This window comes from Vipera berus (genome assembly GCF_964194415.1).
Source record: "Vipera berus genome assembly, chromosome: 2".
Classification (NCBI taxonomy): Eukaryota; Metazoa; Chordata; class Lepidosauria; order Squamata; family Viperidae; genus Vipera; species Vipera berus.
In genome coordinates, this window is record NC_138203.1 from 79,582,017 (window position 1) to 79,603,239 (window position 21,223).

General features: G+C 38.1%; 1 protein-coding gene across 1 annotated transcript in view; it reads right to left on the reverse strand.

The window, feature by feature from the left end:
- BNC2 (basonuclin zinc finger protein 2) overlaps positions 1 to 21,223 on the reverse strand; it is a gene marked incomplete at its 5' end in the record, with an annotated part of 307,089 nt that overhangs the window by 17,007 nt on the left and 268,859 nt on the right. The window contains one exon of the mRNA XM_081321218.1: positions 10,831 to 12,791. Coding sequence (XP_081177344.1) covers positions 10,831 to 12,791 — 1,961 coding nt within the window. The remainder of the gene's footprint in view (positions 1 to 10,830; positions 12,792 to 21,223) is intronic.

Here is a 21,223-nt window from a genome sequence, read left to right on the forward strand (position 1 = left end):
AAATTGGAATATTGTGATAACACTGAATTTCTAAAGCACTGCTAGTTGCATACTGATTTGATTTCTGATCTACTACGTTCCCTTATACATATTTTTAAAAATATTTTAGTAATTGCCTATCTAAGCTTTAGCAGTTGATTATCAGCAGAGATTTATCTATAGCAGTTCTAGTCTCCAATGTTTAATAGAATTGCCATACATCTCTTGTTATTGGATATTAAATTTGGAGAAATTTTGTTTTGTTTTGTTTAAAAAGAACCCCTATGCCTAAGAGGCCAAATAAAGAGGAAATAAAAATTGAGTTTTCGTTCTGAGGCTACTCTGAAGCACGAACTGTAAGCAACTGTCCCAGACTGATGCTTATATCATATCTACTCATTCCTGACCAACAAAGAAAATTTCAATAAAGTAGTTTCACTGGTTTAACAGCAGTGAGCTTTTGGGATTGTCAAAGTGCAAAGGCTTTTCCAAGGAGAAAAGGAATCAGCAGCTGAAATATAATTAACCTTCCATTCTCAATGCAAAACTGCCAACACACAAGGGCTCTGCAGTCTGTTAGTGAAGTTATAATGGCCAACAGGCAGGAGGAAAATTGGTCAAAAGTTGGCAGCTGCTGTCATATTTTTAGAATTATGATTAATGACACTAATAATGCAGATGATTACTGATATGTGTATCTCCTGCAGTTTATCATATTGCACTGGCTGCCTACGTCCACAATAAACACGCTGCTATCATTTACCTCTTTATTGAAGGCAATCCTCTCTCTTGTGAAGAAGAAGCACACTCTAATTACTTTGTAATGTTTTATGTCTCAAGCTTTTTACAGCTCTGGACCCCGACAACTGCTTCATATCTACTATTGATTAATTACAGAATGTTTAATCAAAATTTAGAACCTGATGTTGTCATTTATAAGCTTCAAGACTGCCAAGGTAGTTAAGGTACTTACTTACTCCTTCCAGATACAAAAAAGAAAAAGAAAAAAAAGAATGCTGGGTTCAAAACAAATCTCCCAAATAATGCAAGATACCAAAGATATATATTTTTTTTACTTCTGGTCTTTTCTTGGTTTCTGTCACATGCCATTACAGTTTCCTTCTGTTTTAATTACTTATTGAACCCAACAGCCTTTGGAAGAGACAGTATGCTTTGGAAGAGACAAAATAAATGCAGCCCTATGCTTCTCTAAGAGCTAATTGCAACTTATATTTCAGTTCCCACTTTTTCACTTTTAAAATGGTTTCTAACTTTTGGGGGAGAGGGGCATGAAAATTCACAGTATTCACACCAGCTTCCTTTAGGGGGAAAGTCTTTATAAATGACAACACAGTTTTGAAGTGGTTAAACAAGTAGAAAAAAAAATTTCAGAGACAAATACGTGAGATTTTTTTTTTAATGTGGATTTTTATGGCAGTGTCATACAACCATTCACCGTTGAAGTTAAGTGTTTTTTTAATACCATTACTGAACTGCTGAAATGGATGCTAATATAGCTTGGAGTGCTAATGTCAAGTCCTGGTAATAAAAAAGACAGACTGCTGAATGAAATAATTTCGAGTTAAAAAAAAAAGAAGAAGAACAAAAGTGCTCTCGCTTTCCACTTTTATTGAATTGGGACTGACTGAGCCAATTGCTTTAGAAGTCTGTAAAACACAATTACTAGTGAGCCGAGTGACCCGGCTGTGCCCCCTTTGTGACTGTATAGGCTCAAAAGCCTGTAGAATAAGTGCTGTTTCTATATATGGTTATCAAACTTCAGAGGTTCCTCCAGCAGAGCTTCTGCCTTCCGAATTCACTGAATGGGTTCCCCTTTCTTAAGAAATCTGGAAACTCACGGCATGCATAATAGCTAAGGTATCTTGGCAACTTCTAAAATGTCTGAGCAACTAATCATATGATTCTTTTCATGCTCAATTTATAAAAAGACATTTCAAGGACTGTATAAAAACAGTCCATGAAATGTACAGACGTACAACTTGCCTAACTTTTTTTTTACTTTATATTTTGATGTCAAGTTTAATTATGGGACAAAGTGATTTAGAGATGAATGAATAACTAAGAAAGAAAAAAAACTATTCTGGCAAGGACTTCAAAGAGTAAAGGAACTTCATAACCTACAAGTCAACACTTTTGGAATTTATCATGAATTTCATAATTTGAAATTCATATTTGATATAGAAAGTGGAATTTAGAAACTTTATGAAAATGAATAGCTACCACCACTGCAAAATGTTGTTCAAGTGAATGCCAGCCTGACCTTCTTTCAATTTTACAGAAAAAAATGCTTCTTTGCAATTAAGCCTATGGTTTATGTATTGATGACATACTAGTTAGGGCAAATTAAAAGTTTTTGTGGAAAAAAGCTTTTCTGTCCATGTAAGAGTTCAAATCTTTTAAGGGAAAATATATGTTAGAAAGTTAAATTCCCCTGTATTTAAGAAAATTTCTTCTCAATCATGCTGATCTTAGAATATCTAACTGGAAATTTCTGAACCTAGAAAAGAATGAATCAGCTTCTTTCAAATCTCATTAAAAGGATTTCCTTCCCAAAGCGCCAGCTTAGGAGTGATATTTTTACTAGCCATTGATATTTAGTTGATATTATAGTACTGTATAATAATTGCTCATTTATAGGGCAATAAAGGCAATGGAACACTTCACTAAACTGTAAAATGCTGTGTAAATATTGAGTTTTTAATAGGGGGTCTTAACAGCTATTATTTGGGGGGACAGACACGCAGAAATAAAAGATGTAAGAGTGATACAGCATTGACCTCAATATCAAGAGGAAGACTTTTCCCCCAGACCACTCTTGGGAAGGGGGGGCATATTATGGACCTATGAAAATCAAATAAGTAATTCTGATATGAAAGAAAGGGGGTGAAACATAGGACCTAATTAAAATGTCCTTCATGTATGGCTTTATTTAAGGAGTGCTTTTAATCAGTTTCTCACCTCTGCTGACCATCCTAATCATTATAGCATAATATATGTTTAGTTCCAATCCCCTCCAGCCAAACCCCACCTTTTGAAACAATTTTTTTTCTCCTATTCTATTATCTTCTTCTGCATCAGTATGCATGGTCTTCATTAAGTTTGAACTCCAACTTTCCGAGAAATGCAATTAACATCATGATTTAGTTTAAATTTCCTGCAGTATCAACTTATATGATAGGATGGCATTGTTTTAAAAATTGTCTGGTTTCGGTCAAATTGCTTCTAGATGTCAACTCAGACACTGTTCTAACCCTGCAAACAAAAACCTAACAATCCACTTCATGATTCAACCAACTTCATTATTTCTCTGCATACCCTTGTAAGAGTAAGAATTGATTTTATACAACTTAAAAAGCTTGGTCCTGCCTCACCCTTCTTTCCCTAGCTTTTGGGGAAGGCTTGGCATTCTGTCACTACTAACATTAGCAATAGCTTCTATATTTTATATTATAGTTTTCAACTATATCTGCAAACTGTTTGCAAATGGATTGCTACATCACTAAGAGAGATTTAACGGAGAGCACGTGAGGGAAGAAAATCTATGTGATTATAGTGAACTACATATGCCTTTATCCAGTTAGAAAAGGCATTCACTTGGGGCAGTGGATGAAGAATTCTGCAGTTCATTTATCTCCGATCAGTCACTGAGGATCTCAGATAATACTATCCCATTTTGCCAAGAATTTTAAGAAAGTAGTATTCCCTAGCCGCTTTCAGACCAAACTGTTCGTGAAAGAAGAGGAATGCAGCAGGGGGAAAAAAAAAGATGCAAAGCCAGCCATTATTTACTTCTGATTTCTTTTCTTATGAAGTTAGAAAATTAACTAATCACAGAAAGAAGACATTATGAACAGAAGACATTGCCTGATTGTGAGGTTGATTTGGCAACGCAAGAAACAAATTCCTCGCTTTGCCGAGCAGTCCCGACTCGCCAGTGAAATGGCTTCAAGCTACAGCACAACTGAAAGTGTGCCTGAGGATGTAGAGTTTTGAAAAAAGACACTTCTAAATTATTTTATTAAATTGTTACGCAAGCAGCTAACACCTTCAAGGGCTACATTCTCTCTTATTAAGTCACAGTTAATTACACAGGCCTTTAAAGTCACCACCACCTACTTTAAAGAACCTCCATCCTAGAAGTACTTCTGGGCTCCTCAAAAATCGCACAGATTTCTTCGGAAAGCAGTTTCCAAAAGTTAACTTTGTAAGTTTGAAAAGCTAGCGGGATGAATGGAAAAGGAGGGGGGGAATGGTTGCTGTGGTGTTTAAAAGGTGATAACAGGAGGCAGGTAGTATTTGTTCACATCTTCACCTTTGTTGATAATGTATGCAGTGGCTCGTCGGACGTATTTAATGTTAATTTATTCAAGCACACCTGTACAGGGCTGGAAGTCAGGTAACTAGATAAGCAAGTCGTATGCTTCCGCTTTCTTGATCTAACTACCCAGAGGCCTATATCCACACAAATTTAGTTCTGGAAACATCAGCAGATTTTAATAAACCCAATCCAGATGTCTTTCTCCATACAAATCAAGGAGTTTACAAGTTTAAATCTGGACTGATTTAACTAGCAACCTAATGGCAGAATCACACTTGGCACCCATAGTTGCCTCATATTTATTTATAAGTCACCCTGAGCAAATATTATTTTGTTTTTAAATTTATTCAGGGGGCTGAATCACCTTTCCCACCTTGCAGACAAACACACATGCTTTTTGTTCTGTGAAAATTTAAAGAGAAATGTTAACAATTAGCATCCCTTACTCAGAGAGAGGCAATGCATCAAGTTCCTTCCTTTGTAGCTTGAAGCAGTTGACAGTGGTAGTGCAGATGTATTTATTTTACTTGAATCCGGGAACTGAAAAAGTGAAGTAACATGTCTGACCATGCAGAAGTCATGACCTAGACACAATTAACAAGGAAGACTTACACTGCCAATTCCTGATAGCAATAGAAAATGGATTATAAATTATTGGCACGTTTAAGAACGATCAACATGAAAGATGAACGTTTCTTCAATGTTTAAATATCCACGAACCCCCTTTGTTGTTGTTGTTAGCTGCGAAGTCGTGTCCGACCCATCGCGACCCTATGGACAACGTTCCTCCAGGCCTTCCTGTCCTCTACCATCTTCTGGAGTCCTTTTAAGCTCACGCCTACTGCTTCAGTGACTCCATCCAGCCACCTCATTCTCTGTCATCCCCTTCTTCTCTTGCCCTCAATCTTTCCCAGCATTAGGCTCTTCTCCAGTGAGTCCTTCCTTCTCATTAGGGAGAACCCCCTTAGGGGCATCTAATTCTAAAAAAAAGTTTGTTTGCAAAAAACTATGGCCATCTTAATCTCAAATAGGCCACTGACAAACTATATCACCTAGCTCACGGGTTGGCAACCTGCGGCTCCGGAGCCGCATGCGGCTCCCAGTCACCCGGTGCACGCGCTCCTCTCCGAATGGGCAGTGGTGTGCGCGCACCTCTCCAAATGGAGAGTGGCGCCGCCCGTTTGGAGAGGTGCGCGCGCACCTCTCCGAACGGGCGGAGGTGCGCGCGCATCTCTCCAAAGGTTTGGAGAGCTGCGCACGCACCTCCGCCCGTTCGGAGAGGTGTGTGCGCACCTCTTGGAATGGGCAGTGGTGCCGTCCGTTGGGAAAGCTGCCGTGGCCTGTTTGCAGGCTGCCGCCTTTCTCTGAACGGGAGACCCGTTGAGACCCGTTGCCGCGCAGGTGCCTCCCATTTTGCGCATGCAAAAGAGACACACGCGCGCACTTTTTGCGGCTCCCACTTTTTTGTTTGTGTAATGGAACCGGTTCCGAGTGGCTCTTTCCTTTTTCCGGTTGCCGACCCCTGACCTAGCCATTACTTATCTGAGTCTTCTCTGAAGCTGAAGTTCAAGATTACCTTGGAAGACGCCATTTTAAGCAAGACTCTATTTTTATTAAGGACCCCTTGGAGCCATAATGAAAATCATGTTATCCATATGCCAAGTGGGCAAATGGGAATGGCTAGTATTAAAGCCAGTTATCAAATGCCATTCTGAATGTTCAGGTCCATAGCTGTTAAAGCATATTGAATCTGAAAGGCTGTATGCTTTGAAGAATAAATGTTAGTGCAAAAATATAATCAGTGCTTAAGTCTCTTTTTTTCCTCATTTTCAATGCATGGTATTTAAAGAAAAACTGCATGGCCACAAGCTTATTCTTTGTGCTAACTGTCCTCTTTTTTTCTAATAAGAGTATATTTTTTGAAAGATTACATTACATTTTCATAATATAGTCATGTACTCAAGCCATTGAAAAAGGTGCAATTACTACTACAGAATAGTAGTAGTATAACATGTTGGATTTAATGGTATGTACAGTAAATAGTATCTTAAGATTGACATTCTTCTGTACACATTACGTTAGAAGTTTCACACTTCTGCTACAATATGCTAGAATGGTTTCAACTGGGTTCTAATGTCTGTTAAGATGATTTAAGTTCACTCCCTTTCGATTATTATTCCTCTACTTATTTGGTAATGAAGTAAGACACTGTATGCTCAAGACTTCCTTTGTTTGCTAGACAGGTCATAAGATTTTCTCAGAAAATTAAGAAAAAAATCTTATCTCATAGAAAAGTTCATTAAGCTAAATAATACCTCAAAGGCCTATATTATTATTTAGAATCAATAACAAGTTTAATGTTTAACTGAAGAATTAATAATGGAACATTAATTCTTAATCTAAAAGGTATTTATATATTAGAATTTTCAATATTTCATTATGTTGCAACCAAGTGTAAGATCACCACTAAATTTCAAACTAACTTTCCTTCATCGTATTCTCTTTTCTATTCCAGTTAACTCCCAATTATGGTTAACATAAACACTGTAAAACAATACACTTAAAAAATAAGTGCACTTGTGATTTATTTCTTAAATATATGCAAAAGTTACCAGTGTTTTTGCTAAACTGACTAGATTTTTGAAATTTATATTGCCAAATTTTATATTGTGAAAACCTTATAAATCTTTATTTTAAAAAATTCAGCATATTTTTGATTTCTTAGTGCATAGCATAAATAGTTTACATTTCTGAAGTTCACTTATCGCTATAATTTTAGAAATCCACAGCATCCATTAGATTGGAAGCAACTGCCTACTATGACAGAGAGACAAATAATTTTTTGCATTTTAGAATATTATAAACTTTCTGACTTCAGAGAGAGTAACATCATAGTGTTAACTATGCCTATAGATAGCTAACGAGTACATCTCACTGAATCTATTGGAATTTACTTCCCAGTAAAGACTGATCAGGACCTAAAAACCAGCTTTAGCTCACACAAGGGTCTAGAATATTGAAAGGATTAACTTTTAAACAATCACTTATTTTTCATGTTTACTTCAAAATTCTTTGCAAAATCCTGGCCATTTAAAACACACGTATGCATCACTTCCCTCAAAATAGCAGGCTATTTCTGCCTGGGAGAGTCTAATCAGGAATCTATTTCATAGTTTTTTGGATCCTGGTCATGTTTAATATTTTGTTATTACTTTGAAACATTAAAAAGTTGTAAATGTAGTTTGCCGCAGTTCAGATAATCCCCAAAATGAGGGGTGTCTACTATAAGAGTTCTGTTATGTTTTGGGATGTATGTATGTCAAGGGCAGCATGCAAATAACTGCCCAATGAAATAGAGATTTTTCTCTTTTGCTCATCCACTGTTGAAAGCTGGAGATAGTGGCAAACAAGATGGTGGCAGGCCATACTTCAGTTCCACCTGTTCAGTCTATTTCCTGTCCTTCTCTCCCTCTGGCTTACAAGGTAGAACTATATGCAGAGTAGCCAAAGCCAGTTAAAGGAAACTAGGATTATATTGTAAGAAGTGTGGAAGTTCCCTGAAAAGCATAACGTGGGTGAAAAAGAAAAGGTAAGTACTGTAGCTGAAAAGTGGTGAGGGAAAATCAGAAAGCCGTTTTTTATCAGTTGACCACTAAATAATTTAAACCAATTTCACTTCATCAAGACATAGGAACTGACTGCGGTCCAACAGATTATAAAGCAGTTGTTTCTTTTTCTTCTGTGGCCTACCAGTATTGTGCTAACACCAGCTGATTATGCTCTAGTATTAACATTCTCTGAGCTCCATTATTGTTTTTTTATTTATTTATTTAATTAGTTTTCTATACCGCCCTATTCCCGAAGGACTCAGGGCGGTTTACAGGGCAATAATTAAAAACAATATAAATTAAGATAAAATAGAATTTAAAAAAAAATAAATTAATAATAGCCCAACAATAAAACAATGTTCAAATTTAAAACTAAAACCCCCCTCAGTCCAGGCCAGATAGATCGAAAAACCAGGTTTTCAGGTCCCGGCGAAACGAGCGCAATAATGTTTATGTTTATATGTATGCATGAATACATGTTGCATATTTGCTGCATGTGTAAGTTTATGTGTGTTTAAATCCATAAGTATAGAAAAGCTGTGTTAGCCTGCCACTGACCCACTTTGGCAAATTCCATTTACCTTACTTTTTTGGAATAAAAAAAGGAACTGAACTATTTAGAGCCAGCTGCTTCTGTTTAAACTAAACTGTTTCAGACTTGATATAGCATAACTTTTTTGTGATATCATCTAAATGTCCAGCAGAAGAAAAAGTCCTTATTAATTTTTAAAATATGTCTGAGTTCCTTTGTATTTCTGTGCATGTAGTGCTGATTTGAATGAATTGGGATTTACATAACGTGCAAGGTATATTCACACCTGTATGAATAGAAGACTCTACATCAAATTCATTTAATGGGGTTTGTCCAAATCTACAAGCCTACATTTCACATCATTACCATTATCATGCATGTTAATTATTAATAGGATGCTTCACAGGTGCTGAAAGGCTAAAATCTATCATTAGTGGTCACCTCTTGTTTTGGCTCAGGTTTTAAGAATTTTCATGACACTTATCAAAATTGAAATAGCCACTTTTAAATACTTGAATAAAGAAAAAAATTGAATTTAACAGTACTATCTCTATACACAGGTGTATGTTTGCATGTCTTTCTATTGTGTATTGTCTATCCATCAATCCAACATATTTCATTCTCCTATGCATGAATGCCCTATATCAGGAGTCCTCAAACTTTTTAAACAGGGGGCCAGTCCCTCTCATTCCAATCTCCTTCCTTCCTTCCTTCCTTCCTTCCTTCCTTCCTTCCTTCCTTCCTTCCTTCCTTCCTCCCTCCTTCCTTCCCTGCCTCCCTCTTTCTCATTCCCATCTCCTTCTTTCCTCCTTCCATGCCCAGGAAGGGACAAGGGGAGGGGGAGAGGTTGCCAGCACGGCCGGGGGTCATGCTGCCAATGGCCATGGCTTGAAAGGCCACTGTAAATTCCTGAACAAGAGCCACACAGCCTTAAGAGCAGAAAGGCCGGAAGATATTTGTGATGAGGGAGGGAGAAAAACAGGCAAGAAACGCAGCTGGGGAAGTATCAACCTCCAGGAGGAATGAAGAAAGGCACCATCGGCTGGAGATGACCAGCAACTGGCCCTTGCCCACTTCAGACACCCGGCTCTGTGGGCTCTGAGGGAAGGGATACCACGAGTGGAGTGAGAGTCGGCATCTACTGACAAGCCCCCAGTGTGCCCAGTTTTGGCAGGCAGCACCGCGCTCTCCTCACAGCGCAGAGTCGCTGGGCCAGGCGAGGTGAAGCTAGCAAGAAGCTGAACCTGCCTTGAAGCACTCACAGGAGGCGGTGAGCAGCGCAGGGCCTGGCATCCCAGGTAGCCATCTTACTTTCACCCAGGTCTCCAGGCCCTGCACTGCTTGCCACCTTCTGTGAGCATGCTGAGGCAAGTTCAGCTTCTTGCTAGCTTCGCCTAGCCTGGCCCAGTCTCTCTGCGCTGTGAAGACAGCACGGCGCTGTCTGCCAAAACCAGGCTGGCTGGGGGCTGGGCAGCAGATGCTGACTCACTCCACTCGTGGCGTCCCCTCCCTCAGAGCCCACAGAGCCAGGTGTGTGAAGTGGGCAAGGGTCAATTGCTGGTCACCTCCAGCCAATGGTGCCTTTCTTCATTCCTTGTGGAGGGTGACTCTTCCCCAGCTGGAAGTGCCGATCCTGGGGCCTTTGTCTGGCCCCAGCAGCCTGATGATTCTCTCAAGGCAAGTCCTCTACTGCGCTGCTTTAGCTCGTTCCCTCCCCCTGCTACACTTATCTAGGTTAGGCAGGGTCGTGTACCACCTGCCAAGTGCCAGTGTACCGCAGGCTGAAAAGCCCTGCATTATACTACCAATGATCACTTGGTGGGCTGGATAAAAAGACAAGGCGGGCCACATCTAGCCGCGGGCTGTAGTTTGAGGACCCCTGGTATATATGGAATATAGAGATAATCACCCTGAGAAATCGGAGCTTTGTTTACAAATGGAAAGGACAGTTAATTAAGATACTCAGAAAAGCAGTGAAGAACCTACAATCCTATTATATTTGCACTTCTATTTCATTATATAATGTGATGGCTCAGTGTTTGCAAACAGATCTAGAGATCAAGAAAAACAAAGCTAATGAAAGATTTCTTGGTTCGAGGAAAGGCAACATGGTTTCTTTTAGTTATTTTTATATGACAACTCCCATTATCACTGCCCACTCATATACAGATTGGGAATTACGAGAGTTGTAATCAAAATATCTAGAGACTACCAGGTTGCTTACCCAGTCTCATATTAAAGGAATATGCCATCCATATCATTTAAATATATTCAGTATAAGCCTAAGTTTGGCTTTCTTAGATGCCTTACCAAAAAAACAAAAAAACAAAAACCACCCAGAAAATCAGTTAATAGATTCAATATTTACTGACCTGTCTCTGCTTCTTCGGGAGGGGAAGGCAGCATTGCAACCAGCCACTGTGCAGACATGCATCTCTTTTAAGTGAACATTCCTATAATGGAGTTTCACGCTGTAGGAACTCTTGAAACTCTTCTTGCACACATAGCAGATCTTAGGATCTGGACTTGAGCACAAATCGCCTTCTGGAGAGAATTTCTGAGGGCTGTTGTAACTGAACGAGGAAGCGAAGCTTTCATGGAGAGCAGCCATGCTGGCACTGCCTCCATTATAAAGTCCATATTGGCTCATGTAAAACATCTCATATGTAGGGTCTGTAAACTCTTCCTTGACTTTAATTTCACTGGGATGGGAAAGATCATTGTGGTTTTCATCCGGCCTTTCATGGTTCATCATAGACTTGCTACTTCTTTCATGGACCAGGTGTTCATCCCCTTCCATGGATTCCTCACACAGTTTTGGCTCTGAGGATTCAGACTCATTTTCATAGTCCCTCTCATGCTCTTCTGATGTCATACTGTCTGTCCTTCTTAGCTCTGTCCTTGAAATGCACCTGTTTTGCCCATTTTTTGAGAAGTCCTTCACAGACAACCCCGGGCTCATCTCCTCCTGAGAATGGCAATGATTGTCATGACCACCATCATTAGTTATACTTCTGTTATCATTAACCTCCTCATCTTCATAATCAAACTCATCAGCTGTGTCAATGATTTCCTTCTCTATTTTTACAGGCATGCTTGACTTTCGTGGCTTTTTCTTAGGGGCGAGGTCAGCACTTGCTTCTTGGCTGGGCATGAGGCCGATGGGTAGTGTTGATTCTGAAGGGAGAGAAGACTGTTCTATTGTGCCTGTTACTGGCATCAATGGACTAGTTGGTAGCGATGTTGGAGGACTCACCATCTCCCCCGGTGTAAGTAAACTTCTGTAAAAAGGAGGAACCGGCTGCACAGTTTTTAAAGCTGGAAACACAAGATGGCTAGGAAGAGGATTTTGTAACACAGGATCTAATGGGGGAGTGGTAAAACCCATCGGAGGTCGTCCTGGACTTGTTAGTGTTAGATTTGACTTTGTACTCGCTATAACCGGAGTAGCAGCGCCGGATGTAGCACGGATGAGATCCTTGTCTCGATTGTTCCTTAACATGGGCATATGAAGCCGGGGATTGGGGTTAGCGCTGTGGCGGTTGCGACTTCTAAGTGAGCTGAAGACCATGTTGCAACCTTCAATCGTACAGCGATGTTTGATCTTAAGGTGGACTGCATTGTAGTGGATCTTCAGGGTCCCCTTGTCATAGAAGGTTTTCCCACACGCATTGCAAAAGACTCTTCCTTTCCGCGAGGCCGATCCCATCCTTCGCATTCTGTGAATTCTGAAGGAGCTTTTTGTGTGTTCGGATTTGGATAAATCATTGACAGGAGTCGAAGTCTGGACAGGGGAAACTGACGTTGGCTCGCTTTTGGGCTCTACATTGGTGATGCTGGTCAAGGCATTCCTGCTGGAGGTCTGCTCGTTCTTGAAAGGGGCTGGGGAAACTTCAGATTCACTGCTTTCATTAAATTCATTCTGAGCTGAAAGGTTTGGCTCACGCAGTCTCAGCGCTGGCTGTTCCAGCAGGAGCCCATTCGGCGGCAAGCCCAATAGGGGAGCAGAGACTGGATTTATGTATTGAAATGGTAGCAGGAATGCTAGGCTGTTTGGGATGTTTTCGAAATGATGAATGCTGGAAGGGTTGCTGTTCTCCAAGTGAGCAAGGAGACTTGGGCTCCTGGTTCGATTATTGCTTTCAATAAAAGTCCGTATGTCTGAGTCTGTCTTTGAAGATGGAACAGCAACGGCCTGCCCTTCTTTTTCTTGAATTGCCATCAGCTCCACAATGGATTTGGTTTCTCCAAACCTCAAAAACTGCTGAAGGGTAATAATCTCTTCTTCCCTGGACATGATGGCCCAGCGGTCCAGCACTTTGCCTGCAGCATCCTAGAGGCCATATCAAAGAAACAACAAAGACAAACACAAAAGAAGAAAACCTTATTGATTCTGCATAATTATCGATTTCGATTGAAAGAGCTGTTCTGACTGCTCATCAAACACTAAGCTCTGAATACTACATGCAAACACTTGGTTGAAAGCAAACTTTGCTACCGAGCAAACATAATAATTGCAGTAAAAAAAAAAGAAAAGAAAAATAGTGGTTTAATCATGTCGGAACAAACATTAGTGTAAACCTCTGGATTTTTGTGAACTACTGTCAATAATGTGAACTAAACTAAGAGATCTTTTTTGTTTTGAACAATAAATGCTTATATACCATACAATTAACATTCATTAACATGAGAAGGTGACCTCTCACTATGCGTTGCACCAAAATGTCACAGACTGTATGTTCAAACCTTGTTAAACAGTATCACTACAGAAAATATTTGAAACACACATTTAGTGGCATGCAATTTATGTCTTTGGTGTGCAATTTGGAAGTTTAATTTTTTTAAGCAAATTAATAAACATAATAGATAGCTAGCCATTATAACTGAGATGGAGATTTAAAAAGACAACATAAAATATTAAGGACAACTTTAGTATATTTTTCCCCTTCTCAAGGAAGATTTAAAATTTAATTTTAGAGTAACCAACTTTTTTTTTTAAATGGCATATTCTTACTGTTTCGATTCAGGGAATTGGCTGTTACCGTGTAAACTAAATTTGGTTAGAGTGAAAACAGGATGACTTTTCACCATTTTTAATAAATAAAAGCAAGCATTTTTAAAAGTAAACATCTGAATCACTGCAGATACCATAAATGTGTAAAAACGTGTTTTAATATTACCTTTTGATAGCAAAGGCAAAGTCCAGGGAGAATACACATCAGTAATCACCAGACTATCTGTTGTTAAATATACATTAAAAAGCATTTCACACTTTCATTTTTGCTAGTAAGTATGAGATTTGCCTCAAGGTAGAACTTAAAAATTCTGCATTGTAACATCAGACCATCCTCTATAACAGCGTGTATGTGTGAAAGCAGAAGGCTATTTAGATAATAAATATATGGTTTCCTTGGCAGTTTTTCTAGTTAAAGTGCATGCCAGCCATATTGCCCACTTCTATAATTTTCTGCCAAACCCTTTTCCTGAGCATGGAGCACTCAGTAAGTTGGTGAGTTCTACAGGTAAGTCTGTCTAGCTCAACCTCCATGTTTGTTGCTTTGGTCTCTAAGTAGACCCTCCACCCCCAAAGTACAGAAAGATCCATAACTGCTACTCTCTAGTAAACCATACAAAACAAGTCAGTGGAATATTTTCAAATGATAATATGTACATCAGCAGTAGAGAGAGTTTCATTTCTTCCAAGCCGACAACACATAATTATGAAATTCATTACAGGTAAGTCTTGACTTACAACCAGTGGTGGGATTCAGCCGGTTTCCACTACTTCGGCAGAACTGGTAGCTAATTTTGTGTTGCCCAGGCCCAGAATGGACTTCCGGAAGCGGCATCCACACAGAGAACTGGTTGTTCACCTATCTGAAGCCCACCACTGCTTACAACCATTTGTTTAGTGACCATTTGAAGTTACAACGGAGTTGAAAAAAAGTGATTTATGACCAGTTTTCACACTTATGACCGTTGCGGCATCCCCATGGTCCCATGATCAAAATTTGGGCACTTGGCAACCAGTCTGTATTTATGACAGTTGCAGTGTTATGTGATCGCCAGCTGCAACCATCCCGGCTGTTTTCTGACAAGCAAAGTCAATAGGGGAAGCCAGATTCACTTAACAACTGCACGATTCACTTAAAAATGGTGGCAAAAAAGGTCATAAAACGGGGCACAACTCACTAAACAACTTTGTTTAGCAACAGAAATGTTGGGCTCCTTTCTGGTTGTAAGTCGAGTGCTACCTGTACAGTAACATATGTAGTAGAAGTTCATTCAAGGAAGGCAACTCTATTGATACCTACTAGCCTGGAGAGTTAAATGGAGATGTTAAGCTCAGAAGCATTTTATACATTTATACTTATGTGTAAGTTTTGCAGACATATCAAACTGAAAATTGATTGATGGTCTGTCTGATCCAGCACAGCTCTATTTAAATTCCTGACCTACTTATGTTCTTACTTAATATAATAATATAATTCTGATACCCATTTCTTTCATTACATGGGGAGGGGGGGAGAAGCAGAAGCAGCAGAGGAGGAGGAAGAGGAGTTTACATAAGATTTAGGACAAGTCGTTCAAATTTGTTATGGATGTGGTACAGTGAATATCACTCTAGTTCAAATATACTGTAAATAGGACCAAAGCCTTAGCTATCCCCATGTTGAACATTGATATTGCAAGATCCTGGAGCTCCTTATGAAGTGTGTAGCTTGCACTTCCCATCGTTCAGAGCTTTTCCTCAAATTTCTATATTTTAATTGTTTACCTGAAAACATTAAAAGGCTGCACTTGTTTCAAAGAGACTACAATGCTGTAAAAATAAATTGACCATACATCTAAAAGGGGATATTGGTGAATAAATAGATTCTCAACAAATACTTAAGCCAGATATTGTTTTTTTTAAAAAATCAACCAAGTAATTCATGCTATGTTATTTAATGTTTTGTCCAAATCAAAGATGCAACAGCTCTTTAAAAGCAATGATTAGTTGAAAAAAAATTAGACCTGCCACTTTTCAAGGAGGCAGTGACTTTTTCTGTACTTTTCCAAAGTTGTATCTTTTTTTTGTTCCTGTTGCATTGCAGAAAAGTAGGTCAGAACATGTATGTTTTATATAATACTGTACATATGTGCTGTATTATAATCAAAGCAATATTCACATAATGCTAACTGAATGAAAATTAGTAATGCATTACAATTTAGAACTAGATAAGAAGGAATAGGAATATTTTAAGATTAAAGTTATAAGAAGCCAAGACAAGGATCCCTTTGGAGTTTGTTACAAACTGGCTGTGGATTCCTTGGTGTATTGTATAATACTCAGCTTGAGGCTCATATCATTTCTTCCGTGTAACTCGTTTTGGCTTCTCTCATGACTTTCCCCAATGCCATTAAATTTTATCAACATTTACTTTTTTCATTACAAAAGATTCCAATTTATATTATTTCAGTCAACTCATGACTGAATAGATAATCCTCTTGGGACTGTACAGACAGGAAATTCAAGGAGTATCCATGCTGAGAAAGTCCATAAGATCTGTGTGCCATATATCTGCAGCAGATGATTCTGCTTCTCGGTTGTCTAAAGTGACACACTAGTTGCTCCATTTCTACACAATAGAATTGTGCTGTCTTCCAATTTTTAGAAAGAAACTTCTAATTCAACTGAGATTAACATCTCACAATTTATAGCTTTAAACGATTCTTTCACCCACTTATTTCTTTCTCTATAATAGCATAAATAAAAAATAGATCCACACGCACACACATTGCGCGCACACGCACACACAAACACACACACACACACAGAGTATTTCTTATTGGGTCCGTGAAATAATGTCATACTTAATCATCCTGCACATATTTTCTAGTTTTACCTGACCTAAAGGTGAGGATAAGACATATCAGGACATAAAGTGTTGTAACATGTAGGTCATCTAAGAATGAAAGATAAATTCTGGTTGATTGTTGTCAGAGATGATACAAACAGGGTTAGAAATGTTGACCTGTCACCCCTAGATTCAGTGTAATTTTCAGCACTTTAATTGAGAGAGGGAATATCCATGGACTGGGATGAAAATATAGGAGATATGATTTCCTGAGGGTTTCTGCTTCATAAATAAAGTTTGTGATACAACACGAACAAATTTATATCTTATTTAAGAAGCAAACACATTTCTAAGAAATGTGTTATTTTTTTGTTCAGGAAAAAATTCTTAGATTTCTTTCTTTTTATTAGCCAGAAATGAGAATATATTACATATTCTATATATTGTTAATTATTATATATCACTATTTGCAGATCTGCTATTTCTCTAATTTGCTTTTTTGACATAGCTAGTTAAAGCTAAATGTATATATCCATGTGGCCATATTGTGAATTCACTAAAGGATAATTATGCAAAAACTTAAATTAATCAAAAAGTATTTTAAGAAGCCCTTCAAAGAAAAATTAAGGAGCACAGAGGGAATATTTTCTATTATTACTGTGATAATTTCCAAGAAGCATTTGAACAGCATTTATTTCATTATTTGTACATAATTACAATTTTGATACTGCAGTAATTTAATAATGAGAATATATATATATATATATATATATATATATATATATATATATATATATATATATATATATATGTATATGTATATGTATATGTATATGTATATGTATATGTATATGTATATGTATATGTATATGTATATGTATATGTATATATATGTATATATGTGTATATATATATAGTAAAGGTAAAGGTAAAGGTTCCCCCGCACATGCGTGCTAGTCGTTTCCGACTCTAGGGGCCGGTGCTCATCTCCGTTTCAAAGCCGAAGAGCCAGCGCTTGTCCGAGGACGTCTCCATGGTCATGTGGCCGGCATGACTAGATGCCAAAGGCGCACGGAACGCTGTTACCTTCCCACCGGAGTGGTCCCTATTTTTCTACTTGCATTTTTTACGTGCTTTCGAACTGCTAGGTTGGCAGAAGCTGGGACGAGTAACAGGTGCTCACTCATGTATATATATATATATATATATATATATATATATATATATATATATATATATATATATATATATATATATATAGTGATGCGGTGGTTCAGTGGGTTAGGACGCTGATCTTGTTGATCAGAAGATTGGCAGTTTGGCGGGTCGAATCTCGAGTACCATGTAGCAGAGTGAGCGCCTGTTACTCGTCCCAGCTTCTGGCAACCTAGCAGTTCGAAAGCACGTAAAAATGCAAGTAGAAAAATAGGGACCACTCCGGTGGGAAGGTAACAGCGTTCCGTGCGCCTTTGGCATCTAGTCATGCCGGCCACATGACCATGGAGACGTCCTCGGACAAGCGCTGGCTCTTCGGCTTTGAAACGGAGATGAGCACCGGCCCCTAGAGTCGGAAACGACTAGCACGTATGTGCGGGGGAACCTTTACATATATATATATATATATATATATATATATATATATATATATATATATATATATATATATATATATATATATATAAAATGTTGTCCAGAATTAACTTTACACGGTGTATATAATCCACTACTGAGCTAACTTTCACAGAATAATTTGCTGAAAATTTAGAATTATCTAGAGCTGCACTGTTAGAACAATGTACTTTCACCCCACTATATTCTCCTAAAGCTACTATTAAGCTAAATTATTTTTCAACATAGGCCAACATTTTATTTTGCTACCTTATGGGCAGTTAAAATGATATATTGTTTGAAATTACTCTGATATCCCACATTTTCACAGCCATGAAGTATGTGTAGGGTTGATCAGTAAATATGTGTTAAACTATTGGGTGTTCCAAGGATTAGAATTGCTATACTATATACTGGCAATTACAGGTGGTCCTCGACTTCTAACAGTTTATTTAGTGACCGCTCAAAGTTACAATGGTGCAGGAAAAAGTGACTTATGACCATTTTTCACACTTGTGATATATTTGTAGTATCCCGACGATCATGTGATCAAAATTCAGATACTTGTCAATTGGTTCATACTTATCACCACTATTGTGTCCCCAGATCACGTAAAATCAATGGGGAAGCCAGATTCATTTAACAACGATGTTATTATCTTATCAAATGCAGTGATTCACTTAACAACTGTGGCAAGAAATGTCATCAAATGGGCCAAATTCCTCCTTTTGTTTATCCCAGTACAAAAATTGCTCCTATTCTTAGGTTCTTATTCTTAGATCTTAGATGAATAATGCTCGTTCTTAGATCTTGTTCTTAAATGAATAATGCTCGACTAAGTTGTAAAAATAATAAAGGCAGGATGCAAATAAATATATAAATAAAAGATCTTGTTCTTAGATTAATAAAACAAAACTCTAAATCATCCCCTTCTAATGGCCTGCCTGAAAATCCTCATGCACTCATGCTTAGGTTTAATAAGAATACAATTATAGAAAAACAGAACTGAATTCTATAGTTGAATTCAAATGATTTTTTCTCTCTCAACTGCAATTACTTTTTGATAAGGATCTACATAGATGCTGATACTATCAAGGGCTTCAGATGATATACTGATTGCAGGCCAAACTGGCATGGAAAATAGAGCAAAACCTGAAAGCTCAGGTATGGTGTAGGTTCCACTCTGTATTTGAATTACAAAGTAATTGCAGAAACTTCCCATGTAATGAAGTAAGTAAATGTTTAGGCACTGCATAATAGATTGACAAAATCTAAAAAAAATGGGGCAAACCTCACTCAATAAATCTCTCACTTAGAAATTTTGAGTTCAGTCGTGGTAGTCCAGAACTACCTGTATGGCAGTGATACCCAAGAGTCCATTGAACCTTCAAGATCAATAGCAAGAAAGTGAGAAAAATTAACAATTTGAACCGATGGGCCGCTTTACACTAAATCTGACCACTGGTCCATCTCGGCTCCATAGAAAAATAAATTCCAAGATATATCAGGAGTTAATTTGAGACCTTGTACACTTATTCTACTGGCACACTATTTCAGTAAAGTTTCAGAGTGACTCTCATAGCACAACCCAGCCACAAATCTTGGTTGGTCTGATAGCATTTCCATGTTTGGGAATAAATATTGCTATCCATTCGTCCTTCAGCACATCTTTTCTTCAATGTAACGTATTTTATTTCCCCTAACTGCATATTAGGAAAGCAGCAGCATAGCCTGGAGTTTCAGTTCAAAACATAGGAGGAAAGATTGCCAACATTTATACTGCAGCCTAGTTTGATTCAGAGGGTAAAAATAAATAAATAAATAAAAATCTAGGAAGACCCAAATAAGGAGATGAAAGCCAGATGACACAGCAAAGTAAACAAGATTAGCTCATCTAAGTAAAAAAGTATACAAGGCAAAGAATACATACATACATACACACATACATACATACATACATACATACATATATTGCAGTTATTAAATGATCACAGATTTCTAGGAATCTGGTTTTAAATCTCATTATTTCAACAACCCCCTCAATACACAATCTTTCTAGCAAACTACAAAACTACCGGTCTTGTGAAAATTTCCAAAGACACAATGTACAGATCCCCAATTAATACTACTACATTCAGGATATGGATTCTGTCTAGTCTAGAGTCTCCAGCTATTCCCTTTCTGATATGAATCTTTCCTGCTCCATAAGCTCCACTCTACCTTAAATCTCCATAATAATTACTCTCTTTACAACATTCAGAATGCTTCGCCCTGAAGGACTATGGTATAATGAGGTGAAGCATTTGCAACAAATTATATGAAAATGCACAAAGTGAAATGAACGTGTCTCTCTTGTTTAAATGAAGTTCTGGCATAGAGAAGAAAGTTGGACAACAAAGAGAATAATTTGGCCACTGCCAGTCTATGTAAATTTTAAGAGGCAGACTTTACTTTTCTGTGTGTATTTTCCCCTATTCAGAAGCCAACTAATAGCATACTAACCAAGTGGGAAATATGGAAATGTATTCCCTTAATTCTTCTTGAAGGGCTAGGCCATTTTTTTTAGCAATGCCCTAATTGTGTTAGTAATTGATCTCTAAGCAAAATCTATCTTCATCCAAATTAGAACTGTTATTAATATAATATGAATCATCAGCATAATATGTCCTAACTTTGTTTCTTGGACTAAGCAAAAGAGGGCTGATTACTGAATATGGACATACATGGTAAATACAAAAGAACTACAAATGAGTAATGTGCAAAAATCAAGCAAACAATAGGCAGCACCACAAATAGTACTACGTCCTTTCTGCAAAATATTTTTTAAAATATACATGAGTTGACAGTCATATTTTCAACAGATAATTTCCAGAGACTTAGATTTCCTAGAACCTAGAACTAAGCAACCTGGAACTAAGGAGAAATTCCCTAACCATGAGAACAATTAATGGAATGGCTTGCCTTCAGAAATTGTGGGTGCTCCATCACTGGAGGCTTTTAACAAGAGTCTGTGTGGAATGGTATAAAGTTCCTGCTTAAGCAGGGGCTTGGATTAGAACAGGGGTCCCCAATCCCTGGGCCGTGGACCAGTACCGGGCCGTGGCATACCAGCAACCAGTCTGCACAAACAAGCAAAGCCCCATCCACGAGATGCAGGCAGCACACAAAACCATGCACTGTCCATTCTGCGGAAACTGGTCCCTGGTGCCCAAAAGGTTGGGGACCTCTGGATTAGAAGACCTCCAAGGTCCCTTCTAACTCTATTATTCTATTATTTTGTTTAAGATGCTAGTCTTTTGAAAATAAAAAAGACTAG